Source organism: Prenolepis imparis, unplaced genomic scaffold, assembly GCF_030444845.1.
Source record: "Prenolepis imparis isolate NDT839.2.m4 unplaced genomic scaffold, iyPreImpa1.0 SCAF_8, whole genome shotgun sequence".
NCBI lineage: Eukaryota > Metazoa > Arthropoda > Insecta > Hymenoptera > Formicidae > Prenolepis > Prenolepis imparis.
In genome coordinates this window covers 6,574,456-6,594,476 of record NW_028141166.1, presented here as the reverse complement: position 1 = coordinate 6,594,476, position 20,021 = coordinate 6,574,456, and the positions used below count along the sequence as shown (strand labels likewise).

Genomic DNA, 20,021 nt, shown 5'->3' with positions numbered 1-20,021 from the left:
GAGTTCAGACGATGGATACTTCATTGCAGATCTGTACTACATACGCCCTTGTGCATTTAACCGGGTATGAGTGCAAGTGCCTCTGAAATTTATGTCCCTATTGGGAATGATCGTTTCCCTTGCATCGTTACGTTTCGCGCAGCGCGCATTCGCACGACTCAAACAAGGGCATTGACAGTTTCCTTTGTGCGACTCGCCTTATCTCTTTTACTCCATTCGTTCGCTTTCCACCGTTGCGTAAAGTGACTTTAAGCATCTACGAGGCATACGTGGGTGTACGTATTGCTCGCTAAAAGTTGTAGCGATATAAACACGTAGCGACGCCACAATGAATTATTTATCTTTCACGTTTCGTAATGTCAATCGTGGACGTTCATGTAAGTCCACGTGTGCGAGATTTCACATGTTAATTAAATAATAGAAACGTGCTTGCTTCGATCTCTCGAAGTATAGTCGGAATTATTAATAAGTAGTCTTTAAAGAATTCCGTCTGCAAAGAGTTCCGGTTTTCTTTCCCGAGTCATTAATCTTAAGAAGAAACTGCATTGGAGATTTTATAACAGATTATTTATTTTATAATTTTTTAACAGACTATTTTAATTATTGAAAAATACGCAAAATAAAATGTGGAATAAATGGCCGTTAAATTTTTCAAATGTTCCCACAATTTTTATTAAAAAATGTAATATAAATTATTGGATTTATTGGATGAGACTCTCGCTTTACTAATATTATCCGTTTTTAATATAAATAAATTGTAATTAATATCGTTGATACGTTATTATTGATAAAGGGATTTTGGATATTGTGATTTTGTTGAAGGTTTTAGTACGGGCTTTAATTAGTGCCGCTATATAATATTTGTCGAAATATCAATTGCGTTTGAAGTTTTGATTAATTTTATGATACATATATACTTACTTATTCTAATTCTATCATCGATAAAATTTATTGTTTACAAGTGCTTTTCGATAAACTTTGCTTGCAACGGATTTAGACTATAATCTAGTTTTAACCAAGTAATAAAATTTAAAAATTAATTTGGTTTATATTTGATATATTTGTCTCTCCACTTTCTTTCTCTTGCGCGTTTGATGCACGCATAATGTATAAGATAAATATTATACTTTAAATTTGTCACTGCTCGGATAACGTGAAAGTACTTGTTTGAATTTTATATTAACAATTCTTTTTTTATTTATTATTTTTAACCTGTTTGACTGCGTTGCAATTTTATTTTTTATTTATGTAATCTATGTTTAAAATTATTTTTTAATTGCGTTGAAGATGGCCCCCAAAAATGTACGCTATTTATATTGATGATGCGTATTTCATATTTACATAATAATTTTATATTTACAATAAAATATTCGCGCTTGGCTGTTATTGCCATTTTTTATCTCGATTTAACTATTCAAGAGAGCTTCTATAATTGCCTACATATATTTATAAATATATTATGTTTATAAATACAAATATAATTGTGCAAAAAATAAATATTACAGTGAGACAAAATACAATAAAACAGCTGTAGGACACGGTTAACGCGAAATATCTTTAGTATTGCGCGGCGGAATCGTGCGATAAATCGAAATCAATTCGCAGTTCGCATTAGCAGTTCACCTCGCCGATGTACCCGGACTCCGGTGCACGGGCAGATGCATTTTCGTCGTGCCGACGTCGGTATGTTCGCCTGAGAGCGTCAGGAATAGAGCTCTGGAATTTAGATTAACGATCGTGCGTGACTTCAAAATTATCGCCGATCTCTGGCACTCTGTTCTCTATTTTTCTAACTTTTCCTTCTCCTGCCTCTTGCAGTATTTTCCATTTTTTCTTTCCGTACCGTTCTCTCGAGCGGAGGAAAACTCCAATAAGTTGCGCGGCGTTATCCGCCTTACTGCGAAAATTAGGACCGTCGTTAACGAGCAGATAAAGCAGAAAAAATGCAGGTAGCCAAGAGCTCTGAAAATTTGTTAAGGAGCTGTGTAACGTACACGATTATCATAGTGTTATCTGCGAGTTCTCTCTGCATACTTATATCCTATATATTCTCTTTTTTTTAGTTATCTCTTATTCTATCTTCTATCTTTTAAATTACATGACTCGCATAAGATACGAAAAAGTACGAAAATGTATGGAATATATATATAATTTCGTAAATTGAACAATTTAATAATTTTCTGAATAATTTTACCGTGTGAATGCATTTAATCTTTTAATCAATGCAAATAATTATTTATTTCTTTATCAATGTATGAGTATCCGGGTACTAACCGCGTGTTTTCGACACATTGCATTACTTATTTTTTGTAAATTGAAAATGCTCTGATATATAAATACAAAATCAGGTATTAAAAGGGTTAATAGAAGCCAGACGCAGATATTGGATGTAACAAAATTATTTTTAAATTTCTCTCTAATTATTTTAAATAATTGAATAATTAAATAGGCTCTTATTAGCTCTTTTCATATCTGATTTTAAATTTCTTTATAACAGCTGTTTGGCATCGAACATTTTTTCCCATTATATTTTAGGTGATTTCCGAATACAAAGAATCTTAATATTTTATTTAGAGGAAAGTTCTAACACATTTTTAACATTTAAATTATTGCTTTGGGTACCCGTTCATTAATAGAAAGCCAAATTAATAATTGATGATTAGAAAAAGTGTAATATTAAATTTGTGAATTTATTAAAGACGGATTTCTATTAACAAAGGAAATTTCACAAACTCGAAAATTCTGATTTTGATGAAACTTTACACACATGTAGGGAAGATAAATAAAATTTATAAATTTCCAGTTGCTGCATAAAAACGATTCTAAAGGGAAATCATCCCTTATATGTAAAGTGATATTTAGCTTTTCTCGATATATCTCGAAAAGCATTCGAGATATCAAAAAATATTTTAAAGAAAAGTTTTATAGTAAACATATCTTTATTTATCCATGTTAATAAAATTTTGAAAAAATAATTTATAAAAAAAATTTGTTAAAAATCTTAGAGAAATATTATTTTTTTTTTATTAAATAGAGGGTTTACGAGGTTTCCTTATAAGTTTTTACAAAACAATCGCGCGACATGCTTCTTACATAAAAGTTTGTATATATAGGAACGAAAATTTAAAAAATATTTCCAATACCTCTCTTTTTGCCTCTGTTTCTCTCTTTCGAACATGTGTCGCGGAGATGAAATGCACAAGAACTGGCGCGGCTCATTTACGTTAGGTTATATCGACAGGTACGATGCGAAGGGTGTTTTCTATTACCCTCCTCGGCTTGTAAACTAACCTTGTGTTAGTCTCCTATTGCGAGGCGGCTCGCATCCTAGATGCGCGCACAGCTGTGCGAGAGATAGACCGGTCGTATGAGAAACACACAGACCTGTAAGAGAGGTAGCGGCAAGCTGTCGACGAAAGATCTGAAACGAGGCGTGTGATGTGCATAAAAAGAGAGACGAAGGCGACGAGAACATTGCTGGAGAAAAATAGCTGAGAGGCTCGGTTTCATACGGAACGTGGCCCAGATCTCTCGCGCGATATAGAACGGCCGTATAACAAGTTACTACTCAAAACAGCACAAAACTTGTTTACTCTGCTTTCGTGGCGTTACAAAACAAATTTCCCCTCGCGACACGCTTGGAGCTTAATCTGAGAAAAGGTTGCAAATGCAATCGTAAACACATTAGAATAGTCGAACTGCCATTTAATGATGTCGATAAATATTTTTTCATTAGAGATATAATAAGCATTTTTTTTATTAAGATTTTTGAGATTAATATTAGCGATGCTTTTGTTTTTGTTCTCCTATTTGAATTATTTTCTGCAATGCATCTTGGCGTCCAGTTGACTTTCAAATATATGCGATAATTTTTCTTTAACATCCGCTCTGTCACAATGATCGATGCATCTCTCTACCTTCTTCAACTACTTCTGCTTGTTATATCATGGTACGTTATGCCGGGGCCTATAAAGTGCCAGCTTTATACACTGATCGATAATGTCTTATTTCCGTACGCTACCTTGATGACTTCCTCCGCGTCGGAAGTTACAAAGTATCGCGTCACTTACTCACTCTTTCAGAGACGATCAACGTTTTATCGTGTAACTAGATAAGTGTTGGAAGTTGGAACAAACAACTATTTTATATGGATATCATTTTTGTTTACGATAATTGCAGTTTTATAGTTAAAAAAAGAAACTTTGTGAAATCTTTGAGAACGTTTCAACTTTGATTTTGCATATTTAATAAAAGAATTTTAAAAAATCTTACATTTATCTATAAAGTAAACAAGTTACTGTCAACTAGCGATTCATCTTTGAGAATACTTGCGACATATCACGCTCGAGAGAGAGGAGAGAGAGTTTCATACAGAAATCTCCTTTTTTATTATTCCTTCGGATATATAAAAAATTGGTAATTATGTGTATTATGGCCGATCTCACAGATTTCAATGGTCTTGATATATTATCAACACATGGTCTTGAGTAACTTCTAAAAGGTTTTAGCCGTGTAAAAAAATGCTAATCTAACACAAATTTCAATTTAAAATTCTAATCTAACCCAAATCTATTTCTGATTTTAAATTGAAATTAGGTTTGGGTTAAGTTAGAATTTTTTTGAAGAAGCCCACGCTTTTACTTTATAATACATACACATACACTATATATATATATATATATATATATACATATATTGTATATGTATACTTCTTAGTATTAATGTAAAAAAATTACGTTCTATTTATTAAATTTATTTTATTAATAATTTTTTAATAAACGAACGATATCTAAAAGCTTTTAAAAATTATTCAGGGTCATGCAATATATATGTATATCTCATATGTTACATATATTAATGTAATATTATCCAAAGTCAAAAATAATGTCATGATTAATTATGTCATTACATGGAAGAGATTGATCGGGTCTCGTGAAACGTGGCATTTCGCGAAATCCGAGGACGTTTTACGAGATGTTTAGAATCCTTATGAAATACTGCACTTTAAGTCTCTACGTTATAGCGCTGCGTTGGAACGATCCCGTCCACGACACGCATTCGACAATAATGGAATGTGCGTATTTCGTCGCGACGAAGGTGCACCGGATTTAGGCAAATTTATACGGAAACCATAAATCCTTAATTATTTTCTAGCCGCGCGGCATTCCATGTAAGCGTGCCGAAATTTGTGATTCAAATTGTACGGGCCCTCGCTATTAAATCGCTCTCCATAAACAAGCCCGCCCTTCTCTTTGCTAATATTTACCCTCGCCTTCCGTGAGTTGTCGACGCGGAGTCAAGCGGATCACCCCTCGAGTCATACCTTAAGTATCGTCTTGTGGCCTGCTATCGAACAAATAAGTGGTTTTACGAAGCTTGTTTCACAGCAGACGGAAACCTAAATTCCTTCCTTCCTCTTCCGCAACTCGCGTGCTGACCCGTTCTGGCGAACGAGAAAGAGATAGGGATAAAGTGGAATTTCTCATCTTCAATACCTTTACGATCTATCGACATACACGTCCGAATGCGTTTTCTCTTTCCTTATATTGCGTACTTTTCCCGTTGACGTATTATATCGCAAGTTTTGCAGCAATATTTTCCTCGTGTTACATTTCTGTTCTTTACAATCATCGTGTATTTTTAACTCTACTGTCAATGAACGGGCACCCGGGTACTCGAAGCAATCATTTAAATGTTAAAAAAGTGTTGGAATTTTTTTCCGCTCGAAATAGAATACAAAGGGCTTTTGTATTCGGAAATCTCCTAAAATATATCGGGAAAAAGTGTCCGATGCCCAACAGCTGTTATAAAGTAAATCAAAATACAAAAATTAGGTATGAAAAGGGCTAATAAGAGCCAGACTCAGATATTAGGTGCAACAAAATTGTTTCTAAATTCCTTCAATTATTTTGTTTAATTATTCAATTATTCAAATTTATTTGACTTTTATTAGCCCTTTTCATATCTAATTTTGTATTTATACATATGTATATATCAGAATCTGTTCAATTTATTATTATAATTAATTATAATAATAATTATTATTATAAATTTAGTTTATTTATAATTATATCTATTATTATAATTAAATTTATTATTAATAATTATTATTTTTTATATTTTTATTTATTATAAAGAAATTGTCTCAGCGCAATGTGTTGAAAGCACTCAGTTGGTACCTGTACATTGATGAAAAGATAAAAAATTCTGCATTGACAGAAGAGTTAACTAATACGGTGTTATTTTATTCGATTCAAATAACATTATTAAAGAGCTTTACTAATAATATCGTTATACATATAATGTTATGAACAGAGGGAAAGCGATTCTCTCTCTTTCAGCAAAGTTAATCACAAGTGTCTTCTTACCTTTTTACACGGAAAGAGATTATGCGGATACGCTTTTCTCTGCACAAATTTTCCCGTGACGCTAAAAAGTTTCATTCTCTCCTCCATAGCAGTTTATCCGCCGCCTCGTTCTATCGAAAATTATCGTTGCACTTTCGTTTCTTTTTTTCTTTTTTTTGCCAACACAGCCTTACACGGCTGAGTTATATCTCGTCAACCAGCCTGGTAATAGTTTCGCGCCGACGTAAGCCGTTTAGATATAAGACCGCGTTTTATCACTGAAGGTCTATTATCGCCGGCTCATCCCAGCCGGCCATTCTTTCACGTTGGGCGCTTGGTATGAACGAGGGCAGAAACTATGTATTACTCGCATAATTTTGAATTTATATCCCGAGGCGAGGCGAGGCGAGAGGTAACGTAAGGCTGTGGTACAACTTACTCCGTGTAATATCGTTGAGAAGAACTCGAGGGATATAGAACTCTCTCTGGATCGCGGGGGACTGCGTATATACGCGACAAAGTGTCATCAAACGTTGACTCTACTACTAGTTATCGCGGAAAAGGATGAGAGAGGAGGGGGGCGAGATAGTTTCGTGGGATTTCGTCCGTATATGGGATTGCATTTCCATTTCCCTGAAAAGCTTTCGGAATCGCGGGATTAAGTTTTAATGAGGCGTTCTCCAATCGTCGTACTTATGTCCGTCGCGTCCAGTAGTCGTATCGGAGTTTGCGCAAACACTTGAGATATTCCAGATCGAGCGTGCATTCATTCAGTCGAGAATAATTTCGCGAAATTCAGCGTCGATTTCGCGTCGAGATAGTTTATTTTATCCGAGATCAGTGAAACATAATTATCGTTTCTTTTTTTTTCCTTGTTGAATCTGAATGCGAATCCCTAGTTTGTCCGAACGTACATTGATTATTCGTTCTCCGGCGAACGATAAATTATTTTATTTGGTCGCGAATTTATCTTTGTGTTGTGTAGTAAATTAGTCGATGCACTTAATCGATAAACGCGTGAAAGGCCAGTGCGCAAGTATTAATCAACATGAGTCGGGAAATGTCTGCCACTGGTTCGTTAGTCACTCGTACAACGTCAGGGTGATCGACGATGCGCGATTAAACCAATGCAGTAATTGCGTTTTCATTTAATTCGAGATGGGCCGATCAATTTCCGCGAGCAGACGATGTTTTCACCGGCAGATAAATAGCAAGCCAACTTAAAATTATCTTAAGTCTGATTTGATTATCCTGAATTTTGTTCGGGCTTAACGAACAGTCATTAAATTATTGCGCTATATATGTGTGTATAGATATATGTATATGTATATCTCGAATATTTTGAATTTATTTTAATTAATTTTTTAAATAAATATTTTTTAATAAATATTTATTAAAAATTGTTAAAGAGAAATTCGAGATATTTGAGATATTTGATCTCATTGGTTGAATTTATTAAAATTAATTTTTGAATTGAATTTATTATAACTAAATTTTGAAATAAACATATATGTATAATATACATATAAATATATAATTTTTAATAAATATATATAGGTATATATATATATATATATATATATTTATTAAAAATTGGTAAAAATAAATTCGAGATATAGAGATATTTTACCTCATTGCGTTCGTCGTAATACTAATCTTATTGTAAAAGAACAATACATGTGAATGTAATTCCCATGGCTGGCCAAAGCATCATTTCCAAGTATAAATGGTATTTCATTGCAGCGCACTTGGCTTATTTCCCAATAATCCTCCGGTTTCGCATACATTGCATTTTACGCTCTCATTTACTCGAGCTTCCAATACAGTGGATTATTCGTCACGTTATCAGCAATCGATTATCCTTGTATATGAACAGCATTTCGTTGTCTCCCGTATGATTTGCGTCTAATTAAATGGAGAAACGCTACCGAACACGATAATTGGAAGATCGGGATTAAAGAGTTCATTTATGTTTTCAGTATCTTTCGTGTGTGCATATGAAAAATATATACTATATTGTTTTATTTTTTCTTTTGTAAAAAAATTGTAAAATAAAATTGTATTATCGTTTTTACATAACAACGCGCAATATATATCACGTTATTCGAACATATAAGCTGTTATTTGTGATGTGATCCGAATTAGCATTAATTCATTCGCACTCCCACAATTACTACGCACACAATAAGCATGCACCTGGATAAATCACTTAATACGTACCTAAGATGTTGATCCAAGTATACGATAGATAGTAGCGTTTGGTTTAGCTCGAGCATATTGCATAGTTGGATGTCTACATTGGAACGATAAACAATGGATTATTATCGTATATGATTGAGCTAAGCTCATAGTCACGCTAGTTATTATCAATTCAAATGCATTAGTTTTCGCATCAAGATTTCTTGCGTTCGCAGATGCATTTTTGCGAATTTGAATTTCTCGAGATACAAACCATTAATTAAATTACTTAAGAAAAAAAAAAATATCACCGATCGTGCTCTCTCGAAATTTTGCTTGCGTTGACTTTTAAACTATCGAACGAATTTAATAACGTTAAATGTTAATAACATTTAGTTTTGTGGACGACAAGAGAAATACTTTTATCGGAAATACGTGCTCGCGATGCTGCCGATTAAGCTCCAATATTCTTCTATTGGATAGAGTTGGCGGCTTTGCTCGATGCTATCCGATTCTTCGACTCGGTTAAATTCGGGATTTTTTTTTCCATTCGCTGAAACATCAGCCGACCGTATCTAGATAATAGTAAGTTTTAGAGAGAGAGAGGAGCGAGATCGATAAAGTCATCTCCTCTCCTTGCCCGATTCTCAGCATCGGAATAGAAATTTATACGTTTTCTCATAAAACCGTAACCTTCCTCTCTTCTTCTGCGGCTTGTCCCTCGGTTTTATTCTTTTGTGTTTTTTTTTTCTTTCCTTTCTTCTTTGTATTTCTTACTTTCGTTTTGTCTACGTGCTTAAAGTGCATTTCTCCACATTCAGAGAGACATCCGTACGGAGTTTAATATTATAGAAAGAATATAACAATATTATTATGATAGATATAACACGGGATTATGAAATTGTCATAATATTCATTTCGGTGCATTTGTAATTTCATTAATGTATATTATTAAGCTGCTTTCTCGAGAGATTAAATGATTAAATGTGACAAGGAAAAAACAGACAAGGTAAAAATAATTTTAACGCGCGTATGCATGTGGAAGAAAAAAAAAAAACAGAGTAGGCAGAAAAAAAGAGATGAATAAATTTCAAAAATCCAAGAAATGAGTCTAAAGGGAGACTTTTTTTTTACTCCTCTATCAGGATCAAAAAATCGATTTTATCGTTTGCAGTTAAGCGTTATTACAGTTGAGCCGGGAAATTCCTGTGGTTTACTGAATAATAGCATGTTTAAGTAAAGCTTGTCGCTTTCTCCCTTTGATCGGAGAAGCTGCGTTCTCTGAACGGTCCATATATACGGTATATAGTTCGCCTCTGGTCGTGCATTTTCGACGATTGAGATCTCGCCGAATCTCGAATCGAGAGGATTGTGTGTTTGCGGTCACATCGAAACGCATCGAACTCGCAATATCCGTTAATGTTCAGCGCAAGGACACCAGACACCAAATTCTGCGTAGCGTGAAATCGAGATAATGACTCTGGCTCACAATCGGTAAACTGGAACGAGCCAGAGTGGACTCTAACGAGGACACGTCTCACGGTGTGTGCTTTAGTAAAATGCATTATGCTTTCTGTCAATCCGGCTGAACTCAGGTATCCGGTTATCCAAAAAAATTTTAACCTAGAGGTCACGCGGATATTAGTGATCCACGTGCATAAATCTGCAATTTTTTTCATTTTTCTTTTATGTGTCAACAATTTTTTTAAAATTGAAGTTAAATATTCAATACATGTATTTAAATAATATCCTCACTATACATACATCTTTGTAGTTTAATTCGTATTTTAAAAATGGATATTTATGTGACTTCTAATTTTCCATTTGACAGTGCGACCACTCTAATTGTAAGGATTAAATGTTAAAAAATGTATACGGAACTTTTTTTCGCTCGAAACAAAATACGAAGAACCTTTATATTTGGAAATCTAAAATATAACGAGAAAGAATGTTTGATGCTATAAAGAAATTGTCACAGTATAATATGTCAAAAACAGCTGATATGTCAAAAACAGCTGATATGTCAAATGATGTGAACAATTGATTTGTCAAACGTGACGTTGATATCCGGGTACCCATACATTAATGATTAATGGAAAGGTGAAGAAAATTATGCATTGACAGAAGGATTAAGAGAAATTAAAAATTGAGTCACGAAATTGCGAGAATTCCACGAGGGTCGGAGAGGAAGGATCGCTAAACATTTTTCGCGCGTAATTATTATTACATCTGGCTTTTCTCGTGTGGGCGAATCTTGGCGCGAATGTGTGTGTGTGCGTCGTTGAACGGTGACACGGCCATCTGTAATAAGCGAGCCGTAAAATTCCAGGAAAAATCGAACAATGACTTGTCCGATATATAACGGCTAAAGTACGGTTAAGATTATCTATTTGATTAACGGCCCTATTAAAACGCCGTCGCCGGGAAGGATCACGTGTGCGCGATTTATAACGTATACGATGACGGGAAACGAATTGAATGTCGTAGATGTATCGCGCAGATTCAGACATTTTTTTTTTTAAAAGGCCAAAAAAGCGGACGTTAATATACATAAATACAATGAGCGCATTAGCCCTCCCGGAGGAGAAAAGGTGTAGGATAATATTTGCGATAAATATAGCTTTGGCAATCGCCGAGGACCCTGGATTTGAGACGTTATTGTTCCGCCAACAGTAACGAGTCTCGGATTTGAATTCATTGTTTCAAAGAGCCAGTTACAGCGGCTTTTCACGAACGATATATTATCTGTTATTATTGCAGTCCCACTCGAAGCCACAATGGCCGGCTTTGCGCGTGCTCTGATCTCCATATTTTAATTAAAAGCTCTTGACGTTAGATACGTACGTCTCGCCAGTCTAGATGTCAATTCGCGATATCATCACATTCATAATATAGTTGCACGTTAACGAAAATATATCTCTCGCTGGCGAACACAATCTTCCTTATTTAACGTAGGTATATATATACATATAACATATATTATATATGTATAATATAACGTATGGAATAATTCTTTTAGTCAGTCAAAAATATAACAGTATTATATACGATCATTAAAAAAAACTGCTAGTGTTACATTCACATTTTCGTATTATACCATTCCATGCAGTAGGTACTCACGCTGGTCATCTGCTAATGCATTTGTTCCTTGTCCAAACAAATGCATTTAACTAGATGTATGTCTCTTTTCTACCATCCGCGAAGGTCTGTTAACTCTGTCATGCAGTCACGTCCCTATCTCGCGGCTAAAGAGAGCAATTTGTCTGTCCATTATCGCGCGGCGCAACACAAAGGCGAAAAGCAGTCAACTTTGGGCACGCGATGGTATGCAGTATAATCGAGGAATATATATATGTATATATATATATATATATATATATATATATATATCGGGAGAGAGGGAGAGCGAAAGGGAGAGAGAAAGAAAAAAGAAATAAAAAGGTGAATGGAGAGAAAATAGAAGAAAAAGATAGCAGCGGGGAAAAAGGAGATAAGCGGATGTGTTATGGATGGAGAGAGAGGGAGAGAGAGAGAGAAAGAAAGATCGGAAACAACGTCGGAGAGGATTATTTTTGACGCGAATGCGCTCGAACCCCGAACAGCGTTTCAGGAATAGCGGGGGTGGTTTATCCTCCTGCAGTAAAATGTGGCGGGAAATGCGTTTTCTCCTCTTCTTCTTCTTGAAATGCGAAAGTAGCGGGTCGTAAGACTACATACATATACTCGCGGTCGCGCCGATGGGCGAAATGGCTTTGACGAGATGCTGGGGTTGAAGGGGTTGGAAAGAGGCGCGACGCGCGGCATATGGTGGCGTGTACGGCGCCGCTCCAATCGTACATCACAACAACGTGATTCCCATGCATACTGCTCCGCAATCTCACCGCTTGTGCATCGCCGAGTCCCGGGGATGCATATGTATACACGCGTGACCCCCCGGGGGTCGCGCGTGCATACGCGCCCCTCGTTTCTCTCTCGGGTGAAGAGGCGAATTTCGCTGTCGGGGCGTACGTGTGCGTTTCTGGCGTTCGCCACTCTCCTAAATTCCGAGGTTCGAGGTCGCATTACGTCGTCTATGTATCATTCGGAGGGTTAAGTAAGAAAAAGGCGCGAGTAAAAGACTTTTGAATAATTTGGGCAATATTACTAGATAATTAATTTTTACTAAATATTTAAAAAGTGTGAGTGAAAAATTCTTAAATAATTTAGGCAATATTTTCTAAATTATTTAGAAGTTTCTTTACTGAATAATTTAATGTTACTAAATAATTAAAAGGCACGAATAAAAACTCCTATAGAATTTAATTTTATCAAATAATTAAAAGGCGCAAGTAAAAAAAAACTCTGAATAATTCAGGTAATATTGTCTAAATTATTTAAGAGCTTTTTACTCGCACCTTTATCTTTCTCTTGCGTTTGACTCTTATTATTGTTTCATTACTTATTTGACATATTCGGAGCTTTTTTGTTTTATCGATTTAGATAAGAAAGGATTATTTCTATCGCTTTCGCTTCTGATTGTGGCAAATATCTGTCCAAATTTGTTGAAATTAATTCAGATTGATATATTTATGGATATGACTAATTGTGCTTCGTACGATAACAAAAGTGTCAAATATATCTTTAGGTCAGCTCGACTTGATTTATTAAAGTAATATCATATTCGAAGAAGTTTTCCCTTTAATCTTGATAAGAACATGACTATTATAGCCTGCTTTCAAGATTTTCCAAGAATTTATCTTATGTTTGTATAAAAGAGATAATACTAATTAAGTCTAATAAATCGTTTCCCCAACTGTATTACTTACAGTAACATTATGTAATCAAATATATATAATATAATGTGAACAAAAGTATATATAATTTTGAACTTGATATTAAATTGAAAAGATTCTGATATATAAATACAAAATCTAATTATTTTGCAAAATAATTGGAGAAATTTAAAAACAAATTTGTTGTGCCTAATATCTGCGTCTGGTTGTTATTCCTTTTTTCATACCTGATTTTGTATTTATATAATTTTGAATATTGATACCGCCTACTTGATCGCGTTCTACGAAGACTGTTTTTTGAATCGCATTAATGTTTCAGTGATTTCTGATATGTGTTCAGCGACGTTATGCGAGCAATATATATGTATACACGCGAGAAGGGTAAAAGTTAGACGCGTAAACTTGAGATTGGTAGCTTGCCATGGTCTGCCGATATAGGAATTCCTAATACATCCCGGAGTTTCACGTCGAACTTTCCGATTCCATTTGATTTTGCTCTCGCGTATCTTTTCGTTTTTTCCCGGTTTCTTTTGCTCCGCTCTCCCCATGTCGCGCTCCGTATATCCTTCGTGGTAATTTCGTCGAGCATGTCGTACAGGTACTCGCAGTAAACCACGTATCAACGATGGCTCTCGTGTTCAAAGTGTCTGCTTGTAATTGCACGCGGCCGTTTGTGGGCGCACAAGGGAACATACGCGCGCCCTCGGGATACGAAATACACAGGACACCCCTAGTCGAAACGTTCATGAAACGCAGCGTTAATCTCATTGCTTAATTACGTTCTGTGAATTTATCCGCACTCATTTATTACGGTAAATTTTTGATATGAAAATAATTTAAACCATTTTAAGAAAATATTTTTGCATATAGATGTGTATCAAGTTTTTTTTATAAAGTATTTCGATAATAGCTTTATAAACACATATAATATTTAATAGTATTATATATATAATACCATTATATATTATATGTGTTTAAAATGTAAACTATTTTCATATCGAAAGTTTTTATTATTTATATAATATTATAATATTTAATAATATTATATATATATATAATATTTAATAGTATATATATATATATATTTAATAGGTTTTTTCATAAAGTATTTCGAGAATTTCTTTTTAAACATTTTATATTTATTATAGTAATATATAGTATAATATTTAATATATAATATTCAATATCTAATATTTAATAATTTTTTAAATTTATTTTCGTGCGTATAATACATCGTTGCATAAAAATTTCGAAATTTTTCGAGCAGACTAACAATAAGATTGTAACAAGGTGAAAAGTACAATCTCGTTTTTATCACTAGTTATATGCTCATTCCGTGAATAAAAATTCGGAATCAGCTTCTACGTTAAAGTGCCATGAAACGAGTGCTGTAATTACATCCGTGAAAACAGAGTTCTCTCCATAACCGCGAACAAATATACGGCAACATTTTCTATTTGTTCATAATATATTCATTTTTTACATTCAAGTCTCGCGGTTTATATCAACCTTCTAGTTAAACACAGACTCGCAATTATATAGCTTAAACTACAAAACTTTTACACGCCGGCGCGTATTTTCCGCGGAATACACTTACTGTTGGCGATATAATTATCGTACTTTTTTTTTTTAAACAAAACGTATGCACAAAGTGGCGAGAGAGGGAGATTGCGGTACGACGGTCGTTAAAAAATATCGCGAATATGTGTATATATATATATATATATATATATATATATATATATGTTTGTATAATAACTGAAGGTATTCAAATATTTCTCGCGCTTTGACGCTGACGGATTTCTTTTTCTTCGAGCTCGCTATTATATATCGACATGGTACGTGGGGTTAAAAGTAGCGAAAGAGAATTCGCCACGAATATCTCTTTGTACATCGCATAAAAACAACGCGGAGAAAGAGCAAAGAGCGAGTGTACACGGCGACGTCGCATGCGAAAGAAAGCAACTCTCAAAGGACGTGCGCTACAAGTCACAGCCTCAAAGGATGTATCCGGAGTATACAGACCGCAAGGGAGAGAGACACAGACCGGTAACTCGATAAAATAAAGAAGCAAAAATGGATAAATCGGAACGCGCGAGTCGGAGCCAAACGACTCCGTCATCCAAAAATAAAAAAAAGTAAAAAAAAAGGGAGGAAAAAAAATAAAATTTCTCGCTAAGCTTTTTGTAAGCTCGGTTGTGTTTCGATCCACTCTAACGGGTTGTTGTTTTTTTTTTGTTTTTTTTTTCCGTTCCCAATGGACGTTGTCCCGAGTTTCATACTAGGGAAAAGAGATAGGAAAGCGGTCAGTAATGACATGGGGACACAATAACAGATAGTTAACACGTAGATGCGTTGGCTGCGGGCCGGGTTTGTCCTATAACGACGACACGACGAGCATTGTCGGTCGCGATACAGATTGAATAGCGACGACGACAGGGGTCGGGAAGCGAAGCGTTGAATTGTAGCGCGGAGAAGAAAGGAGAGCTGCCCCACAAGAGACGCAGGCGGGACCGACCAGTCGGTTACCTTCATTTGGGTGCAAATGGAGTTTTTTTTTCCTAAATAGACGTTGCAAAAGTTTGTCGCTGTCAGGCATTGTTTGGCCGGTTCGCTAGCAGGATGGGGGAGAAAGGGCAGGACACGAGGAAATCGGTCCGCCAAGGCTTTGATTAGCTGGCGTCACCGAGCAAAGGCTTCTTTCTATCCTCCCCGATTGTTCGCCCCATAGTATTTATAGTTAGTTTCTGCGCTCTCGTTCTCCTCTCGGCAATTGTCGTGTTCTTGTTGTTTCCTATCCTCTATTTTCATCTTATTTTTTTTATTTCTTTTTGCTTCTCGCAATGTGACACTGCTCCTCAGGCGCGAGAAACGTAATAAGACAGTATTCCATCTTATTATTGCACACTGTCACCTTACGATTTCCATTAAAAAACTCGTTGATGGTCTATGCAACTTCGAAAAATTGTTTCTTCCATCCTGTCGCTTTTATTTTTCTCCCTGTCTTTCAGTGTCTCTCTCGCAAGTTTCTCCCCACTTATTTTCCCCCTTGTTTGCATCGAGGCGAGAATCGCTGTGTTGGTTTGGCTATGTTGTTTATTGTTGATTGTAGATAGGTCACGCGTCGCGCCGTTTGCTCGTTGCAGCTCTTATCTATGTAACGCCACACTTAAGACGATAGGCACAATTAATCGTGCACTTATCATCTATATTGCGTGTTACCTATTTAGAGGAAAGTTGCTGAGCAAGGAGATCCGACTGTACGATATTCGAGAGTGAAAACAATTCGTGCTTTTAATAGCTTTACGTTATATATAAAAATTATTACGAAGCGATTATTCACTTTTCATTTCACTTACCTCACAATCGAGAATAGAGATCTCGCATGGAATACAAAAATTGCTAAACGAGGTAAAACTTTCGCAGCTCTCAATTGAACGTTACGTGATCGAGAAACGAGCGACGGGCCACTAAAAGGAAAAAGCAACGATTTTCCGTTGCTTTACGGTAGTAATTAAGCTTGACTTCGCTTCGGAAACCGCAACTAATGCTTGCCTCTATTCGATCCCGAAGCCTCATTTGCTCGCACGTTCAATGACGTGCCATGCCACTTTGATCTCGGATCTAGCACTTAGCGATATCGCTCGATCTATGATCGTTTGCATTTATTTTCATCCATTCGCCGGAATGCGCGTTGCTTATGAGTGAAAAGTACTCATGACAATTTTATTAGATTCGATCTAAAAGAGTAATATTTTACACTTCTTAACCCTGCTGTCTTGAAGTAACATTAGTCAATGCACGTGCAATTTTTTCATTTTTTTATACGCCAACAATCTTTTAAAATTAAAATTTAATGATCAATTCATGTATTTAAATAAATAATATACTCATAACATACGTCTTTATATGTAGTTTAATTCTTTTAAAAATGAATGACATTATGCATTGACAAAAGACTTAATCGTATTTGTCTATATAATTGATACTTTGTCATCTATAAAAAAAATTGAATCTAATAATTTCTGTATATTGAAAAATTGCTATTTAAATTGTAATATTTGATAGAAAATAATTTCTCAATTTAAATACAGTAATATTTTATAACAAGATTGTTGCGTCTAATTATGTTTTAATTAGCTTGTTTCCATCTTGAATTTATTTCGCTAGTTTCAGGTGTATATTTCAATGTAGAAATTATATAGACAATTCTCTTGTCAATGCATAATATTTCATTTTGAATTTGTATACCAGAGTCTTTTTTTCGATTTATGGAACTAACGGTATCAATTGATTTTTGTGCAGTGCCGAAGGTGGAAATAGTCGATGAGCATGGTGCTACAGCCGCCGACAAGTTCTACAAAGCAGGTTCTACAATAGAGCTGAAGTGTGTAGTCAGCAATATACCGCAACCCACCGGCTATGTCACGTGGCGGCACGGATCTCGTACGTTGAATTACGACACGACTCGTGGTGGCATCAGGTAAGGCTATCTATAGACGAGGCAATTATCTAGATACTGCGAGAGTATCTTAAGTAATGCGATAACCGATACACGATACGTTAATTGATACCGCAGAGAGTTTTAAGTGTTTTAATTCATATCCCCCTTCTTCCTCCCTTGTTAAATTATATGCACTATCTATACTTGAGCGCGACGTGGGGAACATAATATAGCTTAAATATAGCCGATTAACATTCCGGTAATAATTTTCGGTCGACGAAGACTGACTACGGATGGTTTATGCAAACCGCATAGGTTACTCTAATTGCTTCGATAAAGAACGATCGTCGATAAAGAATACGTCTGGTGAATTTTGAAAGGCTTTCATTAAAAGCTCTCCGGGAGCAGACGGTCAACATTCGCGGCGGCTCTCTGTGACCTAATTGGTTATAGATAGATATAGATATGATACGGTATTCGTGAATCTCAAGCAGCGTTTCGGACAGCAGTGTTTGATTTTGTTCGGTTTTCTTTTTCTTTTTTTTATAGAATGATTTTCCAATCAAGCGATAAAGCGATATAAAATAATTTCGTATTTTTTTTCTATTTCTGACGTACTTTCTCTTCGCTTTACTCTATATTTGAAATATCCGCTTCATCTCGTTTTAGTCGCGATCGGTTATTTCGCTTTTCACATACTTGACAGTTTCCACAATGTTCCAAATAATAGTGGTGCTTGAAAAATCTACGGGAAATTAGCAATATCGAGGGAGAGTGATATTGAGGTTGAGGGAAAGGATGTGGCGAGGTATCAGGTGAACTGTTGACAATTTAATCACCCTCGAAAATGCTCGATTATAATGGTCCGACACATGATGAACGAGCGCGCTGCTGGTGCCAAGCGCAGGTAGAGCCATGGTTTTGAATAAAACATATATAAAACTTTCAATCAAGTCGGATCGGAGATATACGATTAAAGGCCGATTAGTACGGATTAGCTGTGAAATTATTATTTCGGAGCGTATTAACAAGCCCCATTTCGTTACAAGTAAAATAATCGATAGACGGCTGTAAATAAATGCATCAATTTCTTCAAACTGTTCGTTGAGAATTTAAATTGTTTAATTAACTTAATACAAAATTTCAACTCTTTTTGCAGAACCTTGTCTTGTATTTATAAATCTTGCAAATACGTAACGCGATTATTCAAGTATTTTCCATAAAATTATATATATAAAATTTATATAATACTACAGGTATATTTAAAATTATATAATATTTTTAATAATAATATTATATATATAAAATTATAATATTTTTGCATGAAAATCCATTTATGAATGAATCAAGCTTTTCTGTCTAGAAGTAATATTTTGACGTAGCGACTGTTTTTATTAGCTCGAACTGATATTATGCGACGTGACATTATGTGGGGAATCAGGTCAACATGTGCAGGATATACGCGCGCAATTTATTGAGAGAACATTCTATTACACTTTGATTGCTCCCGCGAGGCGTCTTGCCGGGATCGTTTAACCGAACGCATCAAACACAGCGTTGTTGCAAATAAAGGACGCGTTCGATCGCGCTATCGTCGTTTCTCTCTGATTACTCATTCACCGGATTCTATCAACCTGCTACGCATTGTCTCTTTTCTCACTCGACGATCTATTCCGAAAAGACTGTATTATCGCAACTTGAAAATTATCCTCGTCATCGATCCCGGCAATATAGTTTTTTTTTTTTTCGTTGATTATTACACAGCCAGAAAATTAATCAAACTTTACGTGAAATATACTCTGAAATATTGGAATTTACTGCAGCATATTAAAATTTTTTTGCTCACGATTACCGAGCATTATATTATAAGCTCATACATGTATACTATACGTATTAATTTCTTATCCCCAATTCTATGAATTATGCATTTCTATCTACTTGTTGATGTGAAAACTTTCACTGGCTTCATATTAAACGACTAAGGATGCAAGGTTGATATAGTAGGCAGTTCGTCGGCGAGAAGTTAGTTAGCAGTATAATGTTATTATACTCTCTCCCTGCACATGGTATTACACTTCACTATCTCTAGTACTTCGTATATATAGCTAGCCGACCCCTCTGTCTATTACTCTTCATCTTGGGCGAAGACTAACCCTTAAGTTGGTCAAGTCCGTGAGTGCATGCCTCGAGCGTGCACGGCCAACCCGATGCTAGGCTTAACATAATCAAGCAGTTCTGATAAAAGGGAAGTCGATGCTAATGAAATACCGTCGGACTTTC

General features: G+C 35.4%; 1 protein-coding gene across 7 annotated transcripts in view; it reads left to right on the top strand.

The window, feature by feature from the left end:
* LOC145939404 (zwei Ig domain protein zig-8) overlaps window positions 1–20,021 on the top strand; it is a 142,214-nt gene that overhangs the window by 79,033 nt on the left and 43,160 nt on the right. For all 7 annotated transcript variants that reach the window (XM_083043687.1, XM_083043686.1, XM_083043685.1 and 4 more), the window contains one exon: window positions 17,603–17,780. In XM_083043687.1, the coding sequence (XP_082899813.1) occupies window positions 17,603–17,780 (178 nt within the window). The remainder of the gene's footprint in view (window positions 1–17,602; window positions 17,781–20,021) is intronic.